Genomic DNA, 25151 nt, shown 5'->3' on the forward strand with positions numbered 1-25151 from the left:
ATGAGGTATGAATAATACGACAATGCAATTTAATCTCTGAGGTTTTTTTTCTTGTTCCACACCATATGCACATTTTGCCCAATTCTTAGACAAACACTTTGATTGTTATTTCCCAGGTAATGAGTTATACATACATGATAGTGTATTAAATTTTGTGTTTTTTTTTTTTTTTTTTCTTCATGTGCCACTCCGTGACCTTATACACATTTTGCCTGATTTTTAAATTGAGAAGTACATAATTCTTTTCCTTGGCTACAAGAGTTTAGTATCAATCATGTTAAATAACCTTTTTTTCCTCTTTAATGGTTAGTTAAATTTTGTTGTTTTTGGTTTTTTTTTTTTTTTTTTTTTTTTTTTTTTGCCAAGAAACATTGCACAAAGCCATGAACATTCTGACTAAATTTATTGAAGTACTGACAAATTTGGGGTTTTTTTTCCAAGAAACTTTGCACAAAGCCATGAACATACTGTCTGAAATTATTGAAATACTGACGAATTTAGGTTTTTTTTGCCAAGAAACTTTGCACAATTCCACGAACATGCTGACTGAATTTATTGAAAAACTGATGAATTTGGGTTTTTTTTTTTTTTTTTGCCAAGAAACTTTGCACGAAGCCATGAACATTCTGACTGAATTTATTGAAATACTGAAGAATTTGGTTATTATGACCAGCAATTGTTTATTTTCATATAGAATTCAGTGAGATTTCAAACCCTTCCTTCTTATCCTTAATTGGACCAATTTGCATTTTTAGGGGGGGAAAAATTATGCTTCTAGCCTAATAATTTACATGCAAAGAAAGATAACTCTAACTTCTCTTTGAATTCTAACACCTCATACAAATTGATATTATCTTAGTTATAGTGTAATAAAAATTTCTTTTATTATTGTAAAAGGAGACAGTTAAGAAATTTCATCAATTGTGTAAGCTGATTGTAAATGATGATTTGTTTTTTTTTTAAATAAAAAAGTGTATAATGTAAACCAGATAATTTGATTTTTTTCAAAGAAAATTTTAGGTAAAGATAATTTTTTTAGATAAAACTTGATAGATTGTGTTCTGAAGAGATCCTTTTGAATTTATTTTGAGAGCACATTATACTTGAGAGAGATCAAGGCTCTTAAAACATTCACATTAAATTTCAATTGGAAAAGATTTATATTACAGGAATAATAAAATTATGATATTGCTTTTCTAATAAATCTTCACTGTTTGTTAGGTTCTGATGAAACTGATAGAATTTGAAATTGAATACTTGGATTTCTAAATTATGATCAAATTGGATTTTGTTTTTTGTTTGTTTCATTAAGCTAAGACATTGAGAAATATGATCCCATGAAATCTTTCGTAACCAAACCCCTTTCAGCTTTTAAAATTGGTTTACTGTAAACATATTAGTTTTCGCTGTTGCTAATTTTCGTGGATTCTATCAAGTGATCATATTCACAAGAATCAATAATTGGGGTTTGGAAATTGATACTTTTACAGTAGTTTAAACCTATGTTTGGTTTACCAAGTTTCATAAAACATTTTGAATGATATGAAGAGATTAAAAAAAAGTGTCTGGTTTAAACAGGTTTTGGTTAATTCAGTGTCCAGTTTACACAGACTTTGGTTAATTCTGTTTCCGGTTTAGACATGTTTTGGTTAATTCAGTGTCCAATGTAGAGAGGTTTTGGTTAGTGTAGAAGGTTATGGTTAATTTAATGTCCAGTTTAGACTGGTTTTGGTTAGTTTAGACAGGTTATGGTTGATTTAGTGTCAGTTTAGAAGGTTTTGGATAATTCAGTGTCCAGTATAGAAAGGTTTCTCTGAAATTTGAAAATTCACCATTTGTCATTGGTTAAAAGGAGGCCTCTACATTTTGGCACTTCTTAGTTGAATAAGAACGGCTTCTTTATTTGGTTTATTGAAGAATTGGCACAATCTTTCTTTCAATACAGGAATCTTCAGTTGAGGTTCATCGGGGAGGGTTTTGGGGGTTTGAACATTCCTTCCATCTTCACAAAGATTTTGTGCAAAAAAGACAAAAATGAGTAAATTACAGCCGGTAACCCCCCTTTTATTTTATATTTCTTAAATTCTATCCCCCTACTCCCCCCATTTTTATAAACAAATAAATGCCTAAATCTCTAAATCTGCCCCTGGTCTTCAGATAAACACCTTTGATATATATCAGTGTTCGTGTGTCAGTTCACATTTTGTTTGATAAAATATTTAGAGATTTCAATATCTTTGGGGTTGATTTTGCCTATATAGAAGGAAGCTTTCTTTCATTTGTCTTTCATGTCCATCTTGATTATTTACAGAGACGAGAACCATGTAAGCTGGGCAAAGTCTTGGTCTTCAACATTGACTAACTTACAGGCTTACATCAAGCAACATCATACTACAGGACTATCATGGAATCCACAGGTAAGTTGCACTGTTAGTAGTGATCACAGGTCAATAATGGAATCAACAGGTAAGTTGTACTGTTAATTATGACTATAGGTCAAGAAAAGAATCAACAGGTGAGATGCCCTGTAAAAAGTTACCACAGGTCAAAAATGGAATCAACAGATAAGTTGCATGGTAAATAATGACCGCAGGTCAATAATGAAACAGGTTAGTTCTACTGTAAATGGTCACTATTGGAATTGACAAGGAATAAGTCCTGGTCAGTCACTGATTTTATAGATTCAATTCTTATCCATGGCTACAAAAAATTCACAAGTTCAATGATATTGAGCTGGAGGATATTGATATGTAACTTTCACTTAGGCACAGGTATCTCAAAAGATATGTAAAAGAAGTGACATGTATGATAAGTAAAATTAATGAACAATTTATGTGATTTAATGCCTAATGACAGTTTCTAAATCTTTCAAATTTAAAACTTAATTTTAAAACAGAGAGAGATATGATGTATTTTTGAATCTGTTATGGAGATTATGAGCAATTGATGAATGGTTTATACATCATAAATTTTCAGATTTGAAAATCCATGCTGTTTCGATGGGTTGTTATCGTATTTAAATGAGTTAAAAGTTAACCCCCATAGGGGCTTACAAACGGTTGAAGGTATCAGCATTGCCTCTAAGATTGTTAAATTTTTATCACATCTCCTACAGTTTTTGATCTGAAAATCTTTCAGAAATCAGTTTTAATATTAGGTCATATGCTTGCTTTGTGAAGGAGAGGAATTTGAAAAAAAGTCAGCAAGGGTACAATATGGGGTGAATGTTTGACTGCTTTTCTTTTGGTGGTTAGATATACCTCAAACACATAGTGGAGCCATGAAGGTCTCAGTATCGTATTAATTTTCCCATAGACTTCTATAGTGAAGTGCATATTTTTAGGATTTAAAAAAAAAATATGTAAATTGATTCAATAAAACTTTCACTTATGTAGCATTTCTGAGGACGTATGAAAAAATAATTTCCCGCAAAGAAAATAGGGTGAGTCCACGAAGATTGGACAGAAAAGTAGTCTTGAACTATAAATAGTCATTTTCCCTACTTTCACTTTTGTTTTGCACTCACCAAACCAACCTTTTCAGTGGAACATTTTTATGTAATTATGTTAGATTTTCTTTTAAAAAAGTTCTTCATCTTACAGTGTGATGTTTGCTCTATTTTATAAGTCATTGTTCATATCTTTTGACAAAACATTAGTTTGTAGAGACGCAAAAGAAAATGCACTATATTTTTATAGCATCCATGTTTTGACGTACACCTGCTCAGGGATATGCAATACGATACTGGTACCTGAAGTAGAATCGGAAGATATTTTAAGCATGTAAAGTGAAATGGCAATGCTGTTTTTTTTTTTTTTTCTTTTTTTCTTTTTTTTTTTGGGGGGGGGGGGGGTTGTTTTGTTGTTTTTTTTTTACAACATTGATATAGTGTTAAAAACTGATATGTCCTTTTGGAATTAAAATTTATTGTTTTGAACTTTCCCAGTCACAAAAACCATGAATAATAGTTTAATGTATATCATATAATATTCAAGAATACACCAGATGTTTCAAAACACTTGTTGTTTATTTTTTGCTATGGAAAAAATGAAAAGGCATTTGAATTTTATCAAGAGAAATATTTTGCCAAGCTGACAAAAGCTACATTATACAAATGTTGTAATAAACTAATTTCTATTAGAGTTTTAATAGCCTAGAATTCAACCCCACACCCACCCCCCACATTGCAATTTTTTGAAAATTTGTTAAAAAATATTTGATTGAACTTATCAGTGGAAATATCTGCTGTACTCATCTATATAGACAAATATGTAACAAAATATGGTGTTCTTCAAACTTTCGTTCATTTCCTCTCAGACAGTGTTTAGCCTTAGTGTTTTGAAGATGCTTCGCTAAAAACTGATTGCTTAAACATATGGTTTCATAGCTTCTAATTCTTATAATTTTCAACAGAAGGTTTCTAGAGCATGTTAAAATAATTCGCCTTCCAAATTGCTGGCGTGATTCAGAAAACTTGTTAAAAATTGAGCTTGTTGCCCTCAAATTACTTAATGGAAGGTTGCTGTCCTTGAATAACAATCAAGGAAAGAGGTTGAGGTAGAGGAAATTAATTTTAGAGGGATAGAGGTGGCTAATTGTGCATTCGAGGGTTAAATGGTGTTTTCAGTTGTAGGTAATTTGATTGCTCACAGATTGTAAATGTTTTGAATACATGTAGGTTGTTGAATTTCTGACAAGAGCAGAGGTTGTCAATGCTGATCGAGGTAGAGCATGTTGAGAGAGAGAGATGTTGTCATTTTAGAGGTAGAGAAAGATATTGTTGTCAATGTTGAGGTAGAGGGAGAGGTTCTCAGTGTTGAGGTAGAGAGAGAGGTACTCAATTTTGAGGTACAGAGAAATATTATCAATGAGTTACAGAGAGATAAGAGGATGTTTTTTTTTTTGCACTAAAGCTGCTCACACGCAACTTGTTTTTGCATACTTGTTGGTACTACTGTACAAATTTAAGACAAGGGTTTGAACTTTTGTTTTAAAGTTTAATTTCGGGGTGGATGAAGTTAATTCCATAGCTTGATGTTGTTTAAAGTAATTACAGGCTTTTAAGGAGATAGACCTAGGATAAGGGACATAAGTCTTGAAATCGGTGATATATTTGTATCATATTCATTTTCACCATAGCCTATCAAGCTTTCATTGAAAACAGAATGAAATCAATCCAAGTTACTTTGATGCTTACATTAGATTGATATAAAATGGTGAATACAAATGTTCCAATGATTTGTAAGAATTTTGTCCCTTACTTTAGGGCTACCTGCTTAAGTGACCAAATTTTGTACACTGTTTATATTCCTTATATGTCTTTAGAAGAAAAAAAAGCATTTTGTCAATTTTTATGGTTATAGGGCAAGATCAAAAGAGCAACTAAATGTACTAATTTAGGGAAAGCCAGGTTTTGTTCTACTCTCGTCTTTTTTAAGACTCATCATCATGAAACTTGGTACAAATGTCTATTATCATATTACAAAAAATCTTTAAGGTGCATACCACTTCTTAGACTTGATATTTATAGGTTTGGTGTCTATATGTTGTAATCTCACTTGAATTGTCTTGAAATCGGTCAAATTCCTTAACAAATTCAATAATCCAGCCACTCGATAAAGTCTCATTTAGTGTCAACCATCCCCATTTCTTGCTCATCTCCAAATCTTAGGAAAATTGGGAAATACAAAGCAGTACCAAACAAATCATCATGGCCTAGTTGTTCAAATGATTTATCTGCTGGACAAAAGTTATCCAATGGATACGATCTAGTGCAAGCTATTGGAGTTGTCCACTGGATGAATATTTATCCAGCGGATAAAGTTCAAACAAATGGGCCTTGCCCCTCTACTTCTTGTCCAACACAAAAAATTTAATGAATTAGGATATACAAGACATTACCAGGTAACCTGAGAGAATCCCTGCATTTTTTACCCTACTCCAAATCTTCAAGGAACAAAGAACAGTACTAAATACCTATAATACACCAAAAGGCAAATATTTTCCTTGACATAGAAACTGGTAGGTTTCTAAGTACATCAGATCATTACTTATGTAACCTACAGCTTCCATCTGTTCTTGTAAAGGAAGCTAGCAACCTTTGACCTTTAAGGAAGTAAATATTTGGAATGGAATCATTTTTATGTGGTGATTGAAATTTGGCAAATAATGGATTTTTGAATAAGAGGTTGCTTTAGGTTAATTGAAGAATTTTTCATTTCTTTTATTTTCTGACTGGCATGCATTTTTGTAAAAGAGGGGGTTGAACATTATTGTCTGTCTGTCTGTGTGCAGGTTCAAAGGATTTGTAATTGAGTATGTTACATTTTCTTTTTGAAATTATAATTAGGACATGAAAGAAACAAGATCAAAAGTCGTAGATTTTGATGCCAATTTCTTATAAAGAGATCTACCTTTTAAGGTTAAAGGTTAATGGTAATTTATGATGGGGAAACCCCATGAAAAGAAGGGCTAAGGTCTTTTAAACTGTTCCTTTCATAGCATTGTCAGTTGAAATTAAACTCAAGCATATGGTAATCTTTATGTATTTATGTATTTACAATATGTGCCAAGTAGAATTTTACTGTTCATTCCATTCATTTCCAAAATTTGATTTATCACATGCCTGCATTGAAAATTCCAAGATTTTGTACTCTTTAAGCAAAAACCAAAAAAAAATACAGTAAACTTAATTTCTTGACTTAAAGCTTATGGGGGTAAGACTTCTCCCTTTTCTGCTTGAACCTGTATGCAAGATGTGTTCCAATTTACATTTTTCTTTTCTTAAAGGACACAAATGGTCTTTAGCAGTTCTTTTATGTCCTATTGGCCCAAGCTGGTTTGGACCATGAGGACCAAGTAGACCCCTGATTCCTGACAGATGTGGTAGATACATGTACAAATGTCCAATTAAGTGGTGATACAAGATATCTTGACTTGCAGACTTTGAAATTCAGCCCTTTTTGTTGACACTTTTGTGGACTTTTGATTTTTCTCAATTTGAAATTTGGGAAAGTCCAAAACTGTCATTCTCAAAACTAAATTTTAACCTTTGAAATATTACCCTCATTCAAATATTAAGTAACACAACCAGTTTGATAGGGTTCAAAGTAAGTTAGGAAATTTTGTTGACACAAAGTGTAATCAACATTTCCTCCAATTGTAGATTTATTCTCAGATCTCTGCTACTAACAGTTGATTTTTAGACTTCTCTAAAAGTACATAAGAACAATAGATCTAAACTATAATTGAAAAGAGATTAATTCAACAAATTGTGGAGATCCATCAAATTTTAGGCATTAGGCAATGAAAAACTCGTTATTGTTTTTGTAATCACTGTATATCATTTCATCAAAAAGTTTGAAAGTTACATCATTTTAGAATTAAATTCAAGATGAAAATTCTTAACTAGAATGTCGGAGTTTCTGTTTACATTACAGTGTAGGCCTGCAGTGCCAACACACGCCAAACTCATAAATTTTTTTTTATGCATTGATAGTGAAATCTCACTGAAACTGATAAGGCTGTTTCACTTGTCAATCAAACTGTGATTGGCAACATCAATTTCAAAATTCTCGAAATGAATTTTCTGATTGGTTCATTAACATTTCTCGAATTTTCTGATTGGTTGTTAAGAAAAGTAAACAAAATCAGATGTTATCTTTTGATTCCAGCAGTTTTCACAAAACATTAAAGATAAGGTATAGTAAAACCAGCATTAACAGAATATATTCATTGTTTTAAATTCTCCTTGAAACCACAGTGCAAAAAACATATGAATTATATAAGGTGTTTGTTTGATAGGCGATTGTCTGTACTGTGGTGAATCTACCTTTCTCCAGATTTTTGCTGTAGGAAAAAGTTTATGTACAGTGTGAAGATTTAAGATAAACTTAACTGGTGAAAATACTGTCATCTTTTTTAGCTGGCTAATTTTTTTTTTCTTTCTAATGTGAGTGCATTGCAATAAATTTTGTACATGTATATATGAACATTTCTAAGTTTCTTGTTCTGTCCTTCTTGACACAAACAGTTTAGGAGGGCATTAAGTATAGCTTTACTGAATTACTTTTTAGTTCAAGACATTTTCTCTCTAGTAGGTTGAGAACACTTACCATATACTTGTGAAGGCTCTTTCAGGCCTTCAACAGGCCCTGTATTTTCTATATTTATTTCCCTATCTTTTAGGCAATGCCCTATAATCCCTATATTACTGTTTAAAATAACCCTTTTCCCTATATTATCCCTGTAAATTGAAATTAATTGGTTGAAAATTATAAAAAGTTTGGGGTTTTTTTTCCTCAATTAAATAGTTAGACCTGTTTTTCTACATGACCTGTTAGTTAATTCTACAAATTGAAGACAATTATAGTTCTTTATTTTTTCTAAGAATCTGGTTTATTTTTTATCAATTCATGTACAACACAACACTCAAGTCTTTGTTATGGGTTATAACAACATAGTACCAAGACAGCTTTGGCAGTTTGCATAACTGTTTGTGGGCTATTGAAGACTTCAAGATGTTCCAAAGCTGCTTTGGTTTCCCAGTTGGTGTAGTACATTTATTTACAATACATAATTTAAGTATGTATGCTTGATATGATGTCATTTGGTAAGAGTTTTCATTATAATAAGGTGAACATGATGAATAGGTATGAATTTCTATAATGACCTGTTTTTCAAGAAATTTAGCCCTCTTAAAAGCCCTGTTTTTTAACCAAACCCCACTTGAAGGCCTGCTCTTTGTATATTACCCTTTGTAAGGAAGCACACTGGCACTGACTCACAGACAGAATTTTGGAGGTTGTCCAGTGACCTTGAAATAACCTGGGGTCCAGATGGACAATTTCTATACTTCTGATTAAAAAAATAAAAGAAAAAACTTACCAATTTACATAAAGAGAATCCTGTATTTTCAGGTTTGTATTATGACAATGTTTAAATACTGTAAAGGTAACAGTTTTTGCAGTATACTAATTTTCGCTATTTTCGCGATAGTGAGATTAGTGCAAAAAAAAAAAAAAAAAACATACCCCATAAATTGATTTTTTACACTATAAATAAAATCATTTTTTGACACTGCATAAATTTAAGAGAGTGATTATTTTCCCTTAATGGAATCCAGGAAAATTGGCAACTGCAAAAATTAGTATGTTTACAGTACTGCTTACATGTACATTAAAAAAGATGGATCCTTAGCTAGAAATTTTTACAGGTGTTTTGTTCATGCTTACCCTTAACTAGTGCTTCACCATTTTTGAGCCTGTTTTTTTTTTTTTTTTTCCCAGGTGAATAAATCTTTTTATTTTTGCTTCCAAAAGTGGGTGATTGTATCCCCCCTCCCTTGACTACAGGAAGGGTAGATCTATATTAGTGCTTTTTTGTTCCCTGCCGCTATGTAGAAGGCGACATAGAAATGCCTGTGTCTGTAAGTCCAACATCCAGTCACTCTCGTGGACACAATTCCTCAAATACCACTTGACTGAACTGATTTTGTTCAAATTTTGTAGGATTGTTCGTCACCATATTTGTAGTTGATCATATTGCACTGCCATTTTGATTCGCCAAATTTTACAGGAGTTAGGGGACTTTTGCACTTTAACTTATTTTTGGGTCAGCAGGAACACATTACTACGAGTTGCTTGTTAAAAGTTTGTTTTCCTCAGCCTTAAAGTTTTTCCCACACATTTCAATGAAGATTCTACTTTACTGGCTTGCAGATCAGAATCACCTTAAGCCAGTAGAACAAACCAGATGTTAAAAAAAAGATATGCCATAATTTCATATGTAATTATAGAATTTTTTTTACATAATGATATGGGTCAGTTGTACTGCTGAGGGTTGTTAACCCTGAAAATATCCTGGTCTGTTTTGGATCTCATAACAAATCCTGCAGAAAATATCATGCCAAACTTTTCTTTTCATATGTAAATGATACCGTTTAATTTCACATGCAACATGGTGAAGCTTCTATAAATCAAGAAATTTTCACTGAAGTCTACTTTTTGCATTTTTTTTTTCAGCTATTTGTGTTTTACAATGACAAGTTGTCTTGAATGCTTTTTAGAAGATTGTATTAAATCATTGGATCTAGGATCTGGAGTTAAAAATTGTAAAAGTAAATAGATTGGATTGTTTCATTTTCACTTTCAGTTTTCTGGAGTCTATAAGGGTAACTATTTCACTGTAAAATATTGTTTTTTGGGCCTGCTGAAACCTGCCCTAGGGGTGTGTGAGTTTCTTCGTTCATTGAGGACCCTATGGTTGCCTTGAGTTGATATTTTTCATCAGGGTGGGGTTGTTGTCTCTTTTACATTTTATCATATCCATTCTTGTTATATTGCAAATCCACAAAATATAGTCTGAAATGTTATTTGAATAATAGTACATTTGTTGTACATAGATAATGCTAAATCAGCTCACCTTTTAGTCTGTCAGTCTGTGTGTTCCATTGTGTTTTTTCTGAGTATCTCCTAATTGGCTTACAGTAACTGTCACAATTTATGTGGGGTTTTACTTAAATAATTGCCTCTTTAACTAAGATTTCAGAGTTGCACTACCTACTAATATTTATTATCTATGATAATTACTGCTGACAAATTGAAACTGTACAATATTTTCATGAGGATATTAATTTTATTCACACATTTTTTGTTTTTTTGTCTCTGAACTTTTTCAGTTGTTGAAAGCACAAAATTATGATATCCCAGGCAAATCAAGTATAAAAACGCTGTAGAATTTCAAAATTGCTGATGCTGAGCAAATGGAAAATTTCAACACCTTAGCTATTGAGAACTATTCTGTCGGTATCATAGAGAGATTCAAGCTCCCCCTTAATGCTCAAAAAGTTTATACTATATTATAAAAAAAGAAATGATAGCCCCCCCCCCCCCCCCCCTTCCACCTTTCAAAAAAAAATCTGGATCTGCCACTGAGTACCGATTGAACTGAACAAGATATGTAGTTCTGAAAGTTTTGGTTAAGCCTTGTTTTTCTGTACAATTGAATAAAATAGGATTTAAAAAGATAAAATTTTTATGTAATCAATTTTCCCTTCCATCTGTTTGTCTGTTTGTCTGTCTGTCTGCCTCCCTCTCTCTAAGCCCATCTGTCTTTAAGAAATTTTTTTTAAGAAATTTTCTGATGCAACTTAAATACCAAACAAATTCATGTCTCCTTTTTCCAGGGTTTAAGCACATCTTCTTGTTTACATTGTGATTTAAAATTGATTTTTAAAGGAGGAGTATTCTTAGTGCTTCAACAGGCGAAACTCCTGTTGTTAATCTTTTGAATGTGTTTAAATGTTTAACAATGCAGGGGTTCAAATTTGTGATGGTCCAAGGTCCGGGGCCCTCAATTGAAATTTCGTTTACCTGTCTTTGACCTTCAACTCTTTTCATTGACTTTTTATTGAGGATATTTGGTTTTCCTGTAGTGCACCATTGAATTGAAACTTGGAGGGCAGAATTTGTTAAAGAGGGAGATTACTGTCCTCCACATGGGAGTCTTTCTCAGAGAGGAAGGTTGACCCAAAAAGAAGGAGTCCCCTCCTAAAGAGGGAGGGTTAACAGGTATGAGTAGTTTGGATTTCAAAGAACTGATAAAAAGAAGGTTGTGTGTCTTCTGTGTAAGGGGCAATATGTATCATGATACTATTCAATCATTTCTAGATATCATAATAGGTATCGTATCTTGAAATTTCTCACGATACTCAGCTCTACAGCTTGGTGTGTTGGACTAGTACAAAGCAGGGTCTGCCTGATTGGACTGCCCTGAATTACCAGGGTACATGTAATATCTGCCATAAGATGTAAATCATAACCAGTCAATTAATCTCTAGATAATTCTGCTGAGTTAGAGAGCATTGACACTGTACATGTACTGGAAGTCGGCTTCGGAAGGTTTCTGAGATTTAGGAGATAACTGTGTTGTATTGGAAATTTGGAGGCATCAATTATACATTTGAAGGTACTTGAGCTTACTGGTGTAATGTAACCAGATCTGGAAATTTGCTACTTTCAAATCTAGATTGACGAAAATAAATCCTCAAATACAAGGTGGTTATCTTCATTTTAATGCAACTGTCAAATACATCTGTAAAAATAACAATAAAAAAAAATTAAATAATTAATTAATTACTCTGTGCCAGATATATAAGAAGTTATCCAATGAAATTTGATGTTTCAACCAATGTTGCATAAGAATTTCTATTCTTGCATTTTCAGTCGCTGTTTGATTCTTTTAAAATTGAAATTTGTGTTGAGTATGCCAGTTCAGAATATGCCCTGCTCACTGCTACTTATTTTGAATAACAAGATGTCGTAAAAACTTTGGATTATGATGTTACAAAATACCACATGTTTTATGATTTATATAAAACAAAATTTGATGAAATGTAGGTGCATTCTTTAATCTCATGGTCTCGCATTAAAGTTTTAAAGTTATCTTAAGTATTTTCCAACCTTTGTTTATCAGAAATTTTCTAAAATTGTATCCTCAGTGGACAAGTTCATACAAGTAACAAAATCCAAATAGACTGTAGTGTAATAAGTTTCTGCTTGAAATGTAACTTTTGCCTGATTATTGTGATGGCCTTTACCAATTGTATCCATTAAAATCAGATTACTTACATTATATCTGATTCAAAGTGATTATACTTAATTAATGCTTTAATTTCTTACTCTGTGCAGCGGAAAACAAAAAGATAAATACAGTAAAACCTGGCTGAATCACCCCCCTCTTTTTCGCACTTTGATACTGGTTCAGTTAAGACAGGTGTTTGGTTAAACAAGGTTAAAAATACATTTAAGGAAGTAAAAGTAAGGGACATAACTCTTGAAATCAGTGATATGTTTGTTTCATATTCAATTTCAACGTAGCCTTTCAAGCTTTTGTTTGAAGCAGAATAAAATCAATCCAAGTTAGTTAGATGCTTACATAAGATGGAGGTAAAATGCTGCATACAAATGTTCCAATGATTTTTAAGAGTTGTGTCCCTTTCCCTTGGTCTACTTCCTTAAACTGAAGGCTCTTTAACAAGCGTCTGGTTTATACAGGTTTTCACATTAGTAAGTGTTTAGTTTGAACTGGTTTCAAAATGGAAAAAAATCTTGCTCTCTTATGCTAAGTGCAGTGAAGTTTTAAAGGATGATTTTGCATTAAAAAAAAATATGTAAAATCTTGTTTACTCACTTATTTTGATATGTATAAATGTATTTTTTGTTTGCATGTTATGAAAGAGGTGTCCTAAGGGTATTTTTGGTGCTATTGTTCCACTATGTCACCATCCCATACATATCAGGATTCTTGGTAAACAAATCAATTTGTATCCAGATTTTGACAGATAGGACACATTTTTGTATTTTCACTATTAAATTTCAATGAACTATAAAATAATGACACTTTGTCATAAATGTAGACAGTGACTAGCCCGTTCCCCTGACAGTTTCTAGGAAAAGTTCTTAAACTGATTAATAAAATGGTTCCACAAACAATTCCAGATTGTAACTGAAAATATTGTAATGCACTGCTACACAGATGGAATACCCCCTCCTAATAGTTTGGGTAAATGTGCTATTTTTTTGATCCCTAGAATTCTTATTTCTAATGCAGAGTTGTATTTGTAAGCTTAGCAGGATGATTTAAATTGTGGGAAAGTTTATTTCATGCCAAACTTTCCCATCGATAGCAAAACTTTTCTAATATTCCAAAGAAGGGTCCACTTGATTCATCATTGTTACTTACACAAGGCAAGGTCTGCTTGAATGATCAAATGTTCTTGTACTGCCAGTAAACTATACATATAGAATCTAAAATTTGGAAATCATTTAAAAAGAGTAATAAAGGGAACCGAGGTTCTAGAGGAAATCAAAAGAATGTTATCCAGAGACAATGACCAGACATGGAAAACAGACACACACAACAAAGAACATAAAGTAACTAAAATTATACAAAGTAACAAAAGCAAATGGGCAACTCAGACTCCACTAAAAACTGGGAGCATGGACCAAGTGCACCGGTAGGGTAAGCATCCTCTGCTTTTCTAGAAACACCCGCTGAGTTGCTCATAAAAAATAAATTCTGGGGTAGACGAAAAAGGAAAGGAAAACTATGACACATTGAACAAGTCAGTTTTTAGCACAGATGGATACACTATAACGATCAATGAACAATTAAGACAAAGTAAAGCAACATAGAAAGAGAAAACGGACAAAAAACACACACGCACAATCTATGCAGTTGCACTTCATTCCATTCATGCATATATCACCCCCACCCCCTCCCTTAGCCCCCCCTTGTTGAGCCCCAATTAGTAGAAGGTAATTAAAGTTCAATTTCAAAACACAGATAGCCCTCCTGTTATAAATTCTCCATCTGTTTTCACATTTATGTTTTTGATCAAAGGCGAAAATAATCAGAGAGATTTATGTTCTGTTTTACATTGGTGTAGATGTAAGTTATCTTTTTAAAAAATCTGTTCTTTTCTCTTAGTTTCTGATAGGATACTAAATATAATTATGTTTGCCCTTACTGGTTCATTCCCTTAATTAAATTAGGCATACTCCAAAAAAAAATTATATACATTTTTTAGTTGAAATATAATTCTGTTTGAAATTTGGAACAAATGTAACAACTGCAAAATACTGTAAAAGTTCTATTGTTCGTGGGGTACCAATTTTTGTAGTTTTCATGGGTAGACCAAAACACGGAATTTGATTCCCAACGAAAAGGAGATTTCCATTGATGTGTATACTGAAACCTCGAAAACCATGAATTCAAGAATCCACGAACTTGTATTTCCTCCCTAATCCACGAAAATTGGTATCCATGAATTAAAGTACTTTCACAGTTGTAGTGCAAAATATATCGAGACATCTTAAAATATATAGGCATCATTTTCCAATTTTTCTTGAAATGAAACCAAGACAAGTTTCTGCATGCCTAAAACACATACTGCATTTGAGGTGAGGGACAGACAGAGAGTATTAAACCCTTTTACAAAAATTCCAGTTAAGAACTTGGCTTAGGTTGTCTTTATAATGAGAATAATACATGGCCAAATCTGTATCATATACAGATTCTTACCAAGATATCTGTACATTCTAGGATTCCCATTTCCCATTAACCAGGGCAAGTGAAATTTGGGTCTGGGAAAGTTAGGTACTTGGTTACACTTTCCCGTGGCAAGTTGAAATCTTCATATGCTATAATGATTTGTTTTGTTAGGAAAGCAGTCATTGACTGTGGGAAAGTTGATTTTATTTGGTTTTTTCCTGAGGAAACCTCAATTTCTGAAAAATCCTAGAACACTGCTGTATTGGCATGAGGGCCTCTGTATAAAAAATTATTACTTCAACTTGTATTTATTTTTTTTTTTCTTGAAATTTGCCGTTTTCATGAGGAAGAAAATTTTGGATTGACTTTTGAGTTGTGAAAGTAGGCAATTTTAGATGGCTTTGTTATTTCCTTATTTCAATTTTTTATGGCTGTTTTGAGTAACTAATTTTTTAAATTTTGATATATGGTTTCAGGGAGTCATGTCAGTTGGATACTTTCTTTCCAATTATTTCCATTCTGTATAACTGCCTCTGTGGTCTCAAAGAAGTGTTTTGCCTTGAGTGCTGGATATTGTGATTGAACTCCCTGGCCCCAGTGTAAGTCCTATCAAAGTTTTTAGATTTGGTAGTCTCTGATTCTCTACCAAACAGTCAGTATGTTAGGTGATAGAGTGACCACAATACAGGTTGGCTCAGAGTCTGGCTCCGCTAGTTGATCAGACTAGTACAAAAGGAGGTCTGTCCGATTTGTAAAATTGTCCTGAAATGCATGAAATATCTGTGTCATTTTTTTACTTTTAGGTTTATTTTGAAGAAGAGTCATTGTTCTGTTATTGTGGATTTCATTACTTTTGTTGTTGGGGCCTTTCAGAGCTTACTTGAAGGTGTGTTTATACTTATTGAAGACCTTTTTGTGATCTATTTTTACTACTTTTATAAAGGTTATACAATGGTGCATTTGCTGAGTTTCACCATATAAGTTCCTTTTTCTATATGATGTTAAACCATAATAAATCAATCAATCTATTCTGTTCTGTCTTTTTGTTTGTGTATTCTGATTATAGCCAGTACCATTATGGTGTCATATCAACACATTGTTGTTTATAATAAGAGATTGTAAAACAGTTCAAAAGTGTTATCAGTACTTTTTGAGTGCAAATTCTTTGTTGCCCTCGACAACTTAACAAACAGAGTATGAAAACAAAACAGGTTAATCATGATTCAAAATAAAACTTGATCAGTTTCTAATGATGCTTATTTTTTCACCTTGCACTCGAAATAACATTCTGTTCAGCTTTAGTGAATTTCAGGATTTTTATAAACTAAGTATTAAAGCCTGAGTAAACATTGCAGGGAGTAGGAGTCATGTTTACATTTTATGTGGATTAAATAAAAATAAATAACCAATATTCCCAAATGTTAAAAAAATCATGATCACTGAAAGTTCAAACAACTGCCGAACCATTTTCTCTCTACTTTCATTACTGCTGTGTTAAGCCTGGCTGCTGAAGGAGAGTCATTAAAACGGTATAATATGCCTCGTTTCTTTTAGTGAAAGATTTGAAAAATTATCTTTGTTTGAATTTTCTTTCGTGCCCACTGATCATAGGATCTTCTTCAAATGAAATAAAATATTTGATGTATCTGTCTATTCTTTCAAACCAGGAATTTATTCTTTGACTTCTGTTTCTCTTGTCAAGGTTATATTTTGCAGTGAGTTAATGGTTTTTTTTTATATACATTTTGTTGTATACCCCTAAATGCTAAATGGGGTATAAAGTGATAGGTGTGGTTGTCCTTCCTTCCTTCCGTCCAAACATCCTTCCTGCCTTCCTTCTTTCCTTCTTTCTGTTACATAGAAGAGGACACATCTATTATCAATTACTACTGCTGAATGAAATTGAACTTTCAAATTTTTCATTTTCATTGTGCATTTTCTATTTTGACTTTGATCTGAATCAATTTAGGGGTTTTACTTTACAAAACACAGACAGTCAATTATGGGTATTGGGATATGGGGGGCCCGTCTCTAATCTGTGACTCCACCTACATTGCTAAATGGAATATATGAAACTTTCATAGAATCTTTATTACATATTCCCACTGTATTACATATTCCCACTGATCCCCTCCTGTTTTAGATTTTGATCCAGTGAACTCCATTTGGAGCTAGGTCAAAAGGTGCATGTTAATTGTTATAAAATATGGGAGTGTGTCTGTGTAGAAGGGGGGCATTAATTAAATGAGCATTGCTCAAAGATTTTCTAGTTTCTATTATTGAAATTTCAAAATTCTATGGGATGCAGTACCTGATCCGATCTGTGCAACTTTAATTGCAATCATTCAATGATCGCCAATCAGTCATTGATCCGTTAAACTGATGACTGCTTCCATTTTGTATCATACTGGGAATCCTATGGAGGCTATACTTGTAATTTTTCATTTCTTGAATTCTTCTTTTCTTGATTTCTGGATTCTTGAATTTGTGGTTTTGAGGTTTTCAGTATACACAAAAAATGGACATCTACTTTTCTTTGAGAACCAAATTTCACGGTTTTTGCCTACTCACGAAAAACCATGAAAATTGGTACCCCACAAATAATAGTACTGTCACAGTAACTCCCTAAAATATGGAAGGTGAAATTACTGTTCTTTGAATAAAAACAGTGACTTTGTTATTCTCAATATCAGAAACAATGAGACCTGATTCTACAATGATTTCCTTTTCAAGGATCCACCCCCTGAAATCCTGAACCCATCCCTACTATAGAATTTGGCTAATGAGTACTCTACATTTCTTAACAAAACTAAATGTGAGTTTCTATTTATGTTGCCATGGCAAAAAAAAAAAGAGAAATTTCATATAATTGTTATTTTTCTACTCACAAGTTTTTCACACCTTTGAAAAAAGTTAGGATGTTAGTATTGTTATTGTTGCGTCTAGATTGACAATAGACTACCATTACTGTTAGAAACCTGATTCTCTTAGTGATGGATAATTAGGTGCTTGTCATATTTTAGGCTTGTTAGAATCTTATCAATCATATTTAATATGCTAGAAATATGAAAGGTCAAAGGTCAAGGTGAAAAAAATTTAGCGTTGATTGATGGAGTGTTGATGTTGGCTGTGTGTTAAGTCATTTTGTTCACCTTAAAATGAGTTGGTAATTTTTGTGTATTTAAGCACTGAAATAAAATTTGTTTCATGATGAACTGTTGAAATGTGTTCTCTAAACCAGAATTTTTATATATATATTAACACACACACACATACATAGAATATGTTGTTATACATGAAAAATAGAAAAAAATTGCCCACAACAAATTTTTAGGGGCAATACCCATTGGCAATTGAGCCCCTGTCAAACCGTGTTAGTTGTACAATGGTTGTCCGCTAATTTGTGACGTTTTGGGATTTAATCTCAGTCTAAGTCATATCCAAATACTAAATTGGGACTGCTTTCCCAAGCCTGTGATGTTTTGGGTTTAATCTCAGTCTAAGCCTTATCCAAAGACTAAATTGGGACTGCTTTCCCAAGCCTGCGATGTTCAGTGAATATGAAAATAGGAGATATGGTAAGTTTTTCCATGGAATAGTCATCCGCCAAAAGCCTAGCAACAAACTACTACAAGGCATTTCATGGTCATCAGTGAAGGGCGAAATTCTGTTTCAATGAAACCCTTTTTTGATTGATGACTTTGTTCAGATAAGACAGTTATGTGGTTTATACAGGTTTAAAGGTTTAAAGAATAGATATGGGAGGACTTAAAAATATGTCCGCTTTCCACAGGATTCCACTTTATACTTGTTTATTATTTCACCAGGTTTCACTGCAAGCTCTATGCAGCGGTAGTCATCCATTTCCTCTCTTACTAACCACTGCAGACAGGCCTTTTGAAATTCTCGGACATTATTCAAATCAAATGTTGTTTGACAATTGGACGTTCAGGAACTTTTCTCCAGACTTTTCAAGATTCTTGAAATTTCTGAGAGCCCTGGCTGCAGCGTCTAGAGTGAATTTCAATTGTCAGACTCTGTTTTGGAGCTTGGTATTACTGTAAAGGAAATATAGGTTGGTTTGGAGTAAGAATGGTGTGTCAGCTTAGGGAAGAATATGGGGGTGCCAAGCCTTCAGGCTAACTTGTGCATCACATGAGCTATCATGTTAGATTTTCAGCTCTGCATGTAAGTTAAGTTAATAATCATGGTTTGGTTTGATTGTGAAATGAAAGTTTTATCAACCACACAGTACATTATTTTAATATTGACTGGGTTTCATTGAGACATTGTCCATTAATCTACAGCTAAATTAGTGCCTTACCTTTGTTATAACTGTCAGATCAGACATGATACTGTTGTTCGCCCATCTTTCAACCTGCAATAAATTTCTTTGGCATTCTTTTTGAAAATTTTTTGATTGTGGCATTTCAAGGTAAAAGAAGAACTTTATTAAAAGCTTCTATCAGTAAAACATGTTATTTTTACACTTTTTCTTGAAAGTGACCATTAAGAGAGCACTGAACCCTTTAATCATATGTTTGCCAGACAATTGGGTTATATTTAATACTATTGGTGGTCATAATTTAATCAATTTTATCTTATTTTTGTACATTTTCTTCTTTTGAATTGTCAGATTACAGAAAAAGTCAAATTGAAAAATTTAGTTTCAATCAAGGTTAATTTTGCGTTTGAATAATTAAGTGCAGATCTTATCAGTTCAAGCTCCATTGAGATCAAATTGGATACGACAGAACTTTTACTGTATCTGTTTTATAGGGTGCACTTTGCCAAAAGAATAATATAAATAAAGTTTCTTTCAAATCCCGGTCAATTGACAACTTGTAGATCCTGCTACATTCTTGACATACATTCTTTAAACTTCATTTGATATTACCCCTGCTCATAGTGTGGGCTTAGCTGTTTATATTTGTTGTTTCATCTGTTCAGTAATCTGTTTGCCATTTTGTTAAAATTTTTATTTTCAGAGTGTTGTAGCTAAGAGGCAATCTATAGTACATTGCCTCATTTTTATACCTTACCACACAAAGTGGCTAGGCGTTATGTGATACCCTCCGAAAAGTTGTATGTCCGTCCATCTGTCCGTCCCTGTATGGGTTTTCAGATAATAATATAGAAGATATTGAAGTTTGTACAATTATTGAATATCATAAAATACAGATCAAGTTTGAATTTCACCAATGGAGTTATTAAATTGTTTTAACTGGGTATAAGTGAGTATGTCCCGTTAGATGCTCTGTTTTTCAGTGCTGGATTACCAATTTAGAAGGGATGAAATGAGCTTGTTGTTAAATGCAAGTCCAATTCCATTTTGATGTAATGTGGTGGCCTCTTGATGTATTTCTATCATTTAAGAGGGTGTCAATGCAGTGGGTGGCACATGACAAATTTTGTTTTCAAAACATTTTCATCCATTTCATATCACTAATACATCCTTTCTCAATGTTGAATGTTTGTTTTTGATTCACTGCAATGGTTAAAGAGAAAGCAATTATAAAGAAAGCATTGAAATTCATTGAAAATGGGAGATAACTCTTTATTTTTATGCAAAATTTGGTTGCTATATTAGGAAACTTTAAAATAGTTTTCCGAGCCATCCATTGTTGCTTTGAAAAACCTTTTTACTATTTGACATGCATATGATATAAACATTGTATTGGATTAAAAAAATTAGTGGGATAAAATTTACCATGTGCCAACCATATCATAGGATCTGCCAGATTTTTACATGGACAGCCTCTTCATTTTTCCCAGCCACGACATTCAATTTGGGATTTAGAAAATTTCAATTTTTATGTTTTGGTTCGTCAGTCCATTACAGCTTAGAAATTCTCCCATGCCTACTTTTCTCTGTGGATTTTGATAAAATTTGTACATACAAAAAATGCTATCCTGAATCTCAATTGTACCCACATCAACAAATCATTCTGTCTCTAGGCAAACTAGCAAACACCCTTATGATGAATTAGGAAACAGAAATTTGTAATCCGAGTCAATCTATTTGAGATTAAGAGTACACTCATTCTGTTGTAATCAGAATGTCAGCAAATCCCTGGCATTACCTCTGTTTGTTTTGACTTCTAGAACACTGTCTGATTCTTAAAATACAAATATTTGAAAACACCCACATTTTTTTCTATATTTCTCAAACATTTGAGGACACCCACACTTTTGCTTCTGTTCTCAAACAGTTGAGAGTTAGCATATGTTTTAAGAAGAATCTATTTCTGACATTAAAACCATATGACGGGTCAATTAAAACATCTTCAAATTGCCCAAGACCAGCTGTTCAACAATGCCCTATTAACCCTGTTGAACAAAGTTGTAATATTTTGTAGTTATTTTCTGCAAATCTGACCTTACTGAACCATGACCTTTAGAGATGTTGATTATATTAACTTAAAACTGTCTTCGAAATTAAACCATTGAAAATACTTAAATGAAGTAAGAATACTAGTTGTATTGTTTGGTAAGGCAGATTTTTTTTTATTACTGTCATATTTTATGAATGAAATTGTTATTTTACCCACATGAAAAAGCTTCAATATTGTATTTGTGATGTGGCACATTAATTAACAGTTCAAAGAGAGATAACTCTAACTGCTTAAACTGACCAACTTTTAAAAAAAACTGCATTCACCATGAATTCCCAGATGTAAAGTCTTACATTCTTTTATCCTAGATAAATGGTTTTAATTAAAATAATTTCATGCTGCAGGGAAAAAAATCTATGGCAATTCAATTCATAGAGGCAATAATTAGTTCTTGTAAAGTTTTTGAGATTATGCAATGTGGTTTACATGGTTTAATAGAAATTGATACATATAAATTTTTGTTTTTTTTCCTGTTTAAATATTTTTTTCGCCTAATGGCTTTTTGCAAAAGATATAAATTAATTTAATTGAACAAAAACACTGATGTTTGTGTGCCAGTAATGTAGCATGGGATTTAGGAAATTAGATAAATGTTATTGGCATAAATGGGTATTCCTTTGAAAAATTATTTTAAATGCTGAAATAGCCTACTTTAAGCATGGTATATTACAGATAAAAGACATTGATGTACAATTGATTTATTTAAGTGACGTCATAAACATTACATCTCTACGTCTATGCAAATTCTGCCCAAGTTTTATCACCTTGTAACATGAAACTTAGTTTCAAAAGCTCTAATTAAGCTGATTGCTGTTATAGGGTTTCTCTGCTCACTGTCCTTTCGGAATCTTGTTCAATAGAAAAAAAAAAAAATTCCTAGAACACCATATCATCAGCTTTTTTGGGTCAGCCTACCCCTTTCGAGTGAATGTCAAAACCTCCATTATTTGGTCTCCTTAACAAAGTTTTCAATTGCTTTTCATCAGCTACACTCACAATTTCTCAATTTTTCTTCTTGAACTTGACACATATTCACAATGACCAAGATCAATTTTGAAGGGCACCTTGTCTCTGTGGTGTGGGCCAGCAGTTGTCAGGCCCTGAAGATCTGATGGCCAAAATTTTGGGTCCCACATTCTTTATATATTGGTATTTTATTTGTATGTACTTCATTTTCACCTTTTAATGTGGCTACTGTACACTTATTTATTATTTCTGTTATCTCCTCTGCTGCCACTCAACAATGGTAGTTAAGGGGAATCTATAAATAAAAATTTTGCTATCAGTCAATCAGTTTCAGTATCAACACTATTTTATAAATCTCTGTCTTTTCAGGGAGGAGATGCATTAGCAGCAGCTAACAGTGGCTCCCCTGCAGCTGGAGGAGCTGCTCCACCCCCACCACCTGGTGGTGCACCACCCCCACCCCCACCCCCACCCCCACCTGCCCCCACCCCAGAGTCTTCTGCAGGTGAAGGAGGGGATGGTGGAGACGACTCCAGAGCCAAACTTTTTGAGTCTCTTAATAAAGGCACAGATATTACTAAAGGTAAGTCTTTGTGAAATTCCAATGACCCAAGGGAGGTAATTTTGTGTAAATTCACTGGTCCTGGGGAGATGATTTTGTGTAAATTTGGTCTCTCTTACCTCTTCCAGGGCAATTTGACATCCCTTTATGTAGTACAAAAAAACATAATGAACCTAGAACCATGCTTTGAAAGTGCATAAGCTGTGTATATGTTGATCAAAAGTTGTCAAAATAAAGCTGAGAATTTCTACTTTAAAATTATATTCGTAATTAACTACAGAAATGTATGAATATTGTTAAAATATATGAGTAATTTGCCTCCTTGTTGTCAGTTAGCAGAATAGGTAAAAATGTTCATTTCAGTATTATTCATTCAAGTCAATTTTGTGAAAAACATTTACTATCATTGAATCATAAGCATAAAGTTTATGAAAGTTTTTTTTTTGTTTTTTTTTCAAGCTTTGCGCTTGTATGCACCTTTAAAGACGTAATTTTTCTGGGGAATTCATGGTGAAATTTGAAAATTGACTTTTTAATACATAAGGTAATGAAAATGGAAAACAAAAGAAGATGATTTTTTGTCATACAATTTAACTTAAATACTAAAGGTTAAACCAATACACACTCTAGAATTTTAGAAATATTCTGCCTTCAATTTGAAAGTTAGGATGAGAAAATTAACTTTCCCACAATGGAAATCAACATGCAAAACTCATTACTTTTTACATCTAGAGGTACATGTTCTTTGAAATAGAAATTTGAAAGCCCTGAATGTACCAAACATGATATCTTTAATGAGAACCATTTATATTTACTATAATATGATACCATTAGAAAAACTGCATGTTCATCTGCCCTTCTGTTCTTTTCTTGGCCCCTGACATTTTCTAGATTACTTGAGAATGGATCAATGACTTTTTTAAAACTTTGACAGTTATTAAATACTTCTCTGTTTAAGAATCAGATAAAATGTGTATAAGGTGTGGCACATGAAGAAAAAATACACAGAGACTTTATTGCTTTATCCAAGTATTCATACCTCATAACCTCAAGAAATTTCTGTCAAAGTATTTGTTAAGTTTGCCTTTTTAAGATATTGATAGGTCAAATTTAGTTGAAATGCACAATGGAAATATGGTGGGAAAATTTTCCCGAAGTTTTTCCTTATGTAAACAGTCAAAAAGTCGTCACCAATGCCTCAGGATAAATTTAAATAGCTTTTCAGTTGTTTTCTAGATGTATTTGAATATATTTGAGGCAAAAAAGTCCAAATTGAAAAAAAATGATGTGCCACCCATTGCCTGATTCTTACACAAAATGGTACTTAAGTACTATAAAGTACAATTTAAATTCAATTTTCAGCCGAAGTCAGAAACGCTATTTTGAACATTTTGCCATCCCCCTTTTTTCCCCATTACGTGATGGTGTATCACTAAATGTTCCGTTAATGCCATATTTTTCTTCATCTGCATCACCAACTGTGAAAGCAGGTTTAGAGGCTGCTTTACTTCACCATCCCCTGTCCAGCTTAAGTGGTTACCTACTTTGTTCAATCTTTTGTTTAAAAAGTATTCAAGATGTGCTTCTTATATGATGGAGAAATTTTATCAATATTTTTGTACATTTACTGCATGGTAAAATTGGCTTTCTTTTTTTTTTTTTATCACTTTATGTTGTGGATAGCACCTCCTTTAGGCCACATCAAGTTAATTTGTAGATTCTCATCCCCCAGCAACTGAAAAAATGAGGCAGATGGGAGGATTTGATTTTTTATTTTATTATTTTTCCAAGATTTGTAAAATCTTATTCCCACTGACAATTAGTTGAAGAACTCCTAGAAATGTATACTTTGTACCATATCAAGGTTTTATTTCTTTAATATTCCTTATAATGCGACTAACAACGAATACTATCCTGAGATCTGCCGAAAAATATCAAGATTTTCTGTAAACATACACCTCGTTACTCATTTTTTGACCAGAAGTGTGTTGTATTGTGTATAAATAGTCATGACGGATTCAGGCATAAAAGAAATTTGGAAATTTAAACCACCGTAAAAAAATCAGAAATAAAAAAATTTGGGGTGGGCCCTTTTGAATAGGGATGGGCGGGAATGGAAATCTACAAATTAACTTGACATGGCTTTAAGTAATCTGTAACTCAAAAAGTTTTGA

At 32.8% G+C, this 25151-nt stretch overlaps 1 protein-coding gene across 1 annotated transcript in view; it reads left to right on the forward strand.

The window, feature by feature from the left end:
- Nucleotides 1-25151, forward strand: part of LOC148598208 (adenylyl cyclase-associated protein 1-like) — a 69170-nt gene that overhangs the window by 30755 nt on the left and 13264 nt on the right. Inside the window, exons 8-9 of the mRNA XM_088562563.1 lie at nucleotides 2312-2417; nucleotides 22785-22998. Coding sequence (XP_088418689.1) covers nucleotides 2312-2417; nucleotides 22785-22998 — 320 coding nt within the window. The remainder of the gene's footprint in view (nucleotides 1-2311; nucleotides 2418-22784; nucleotides 22999-25151) is intronic.

This window comes from Perna viridis, chromosome 14 (assembly GCF_037379345.1).
Source record: "Perna viridis isolate PV_CMFRI_1.1 ecotype Kerala chromosome 14, ASM3737934v1, whole genome shotgun sequence".
In the NCBI taxonomy this organism is placed as follows: Eukaryota; Metazoa; Mollusca; class Bivalvia; order Mytilida; family Mytilidae; genus Perna; species Perna viridis.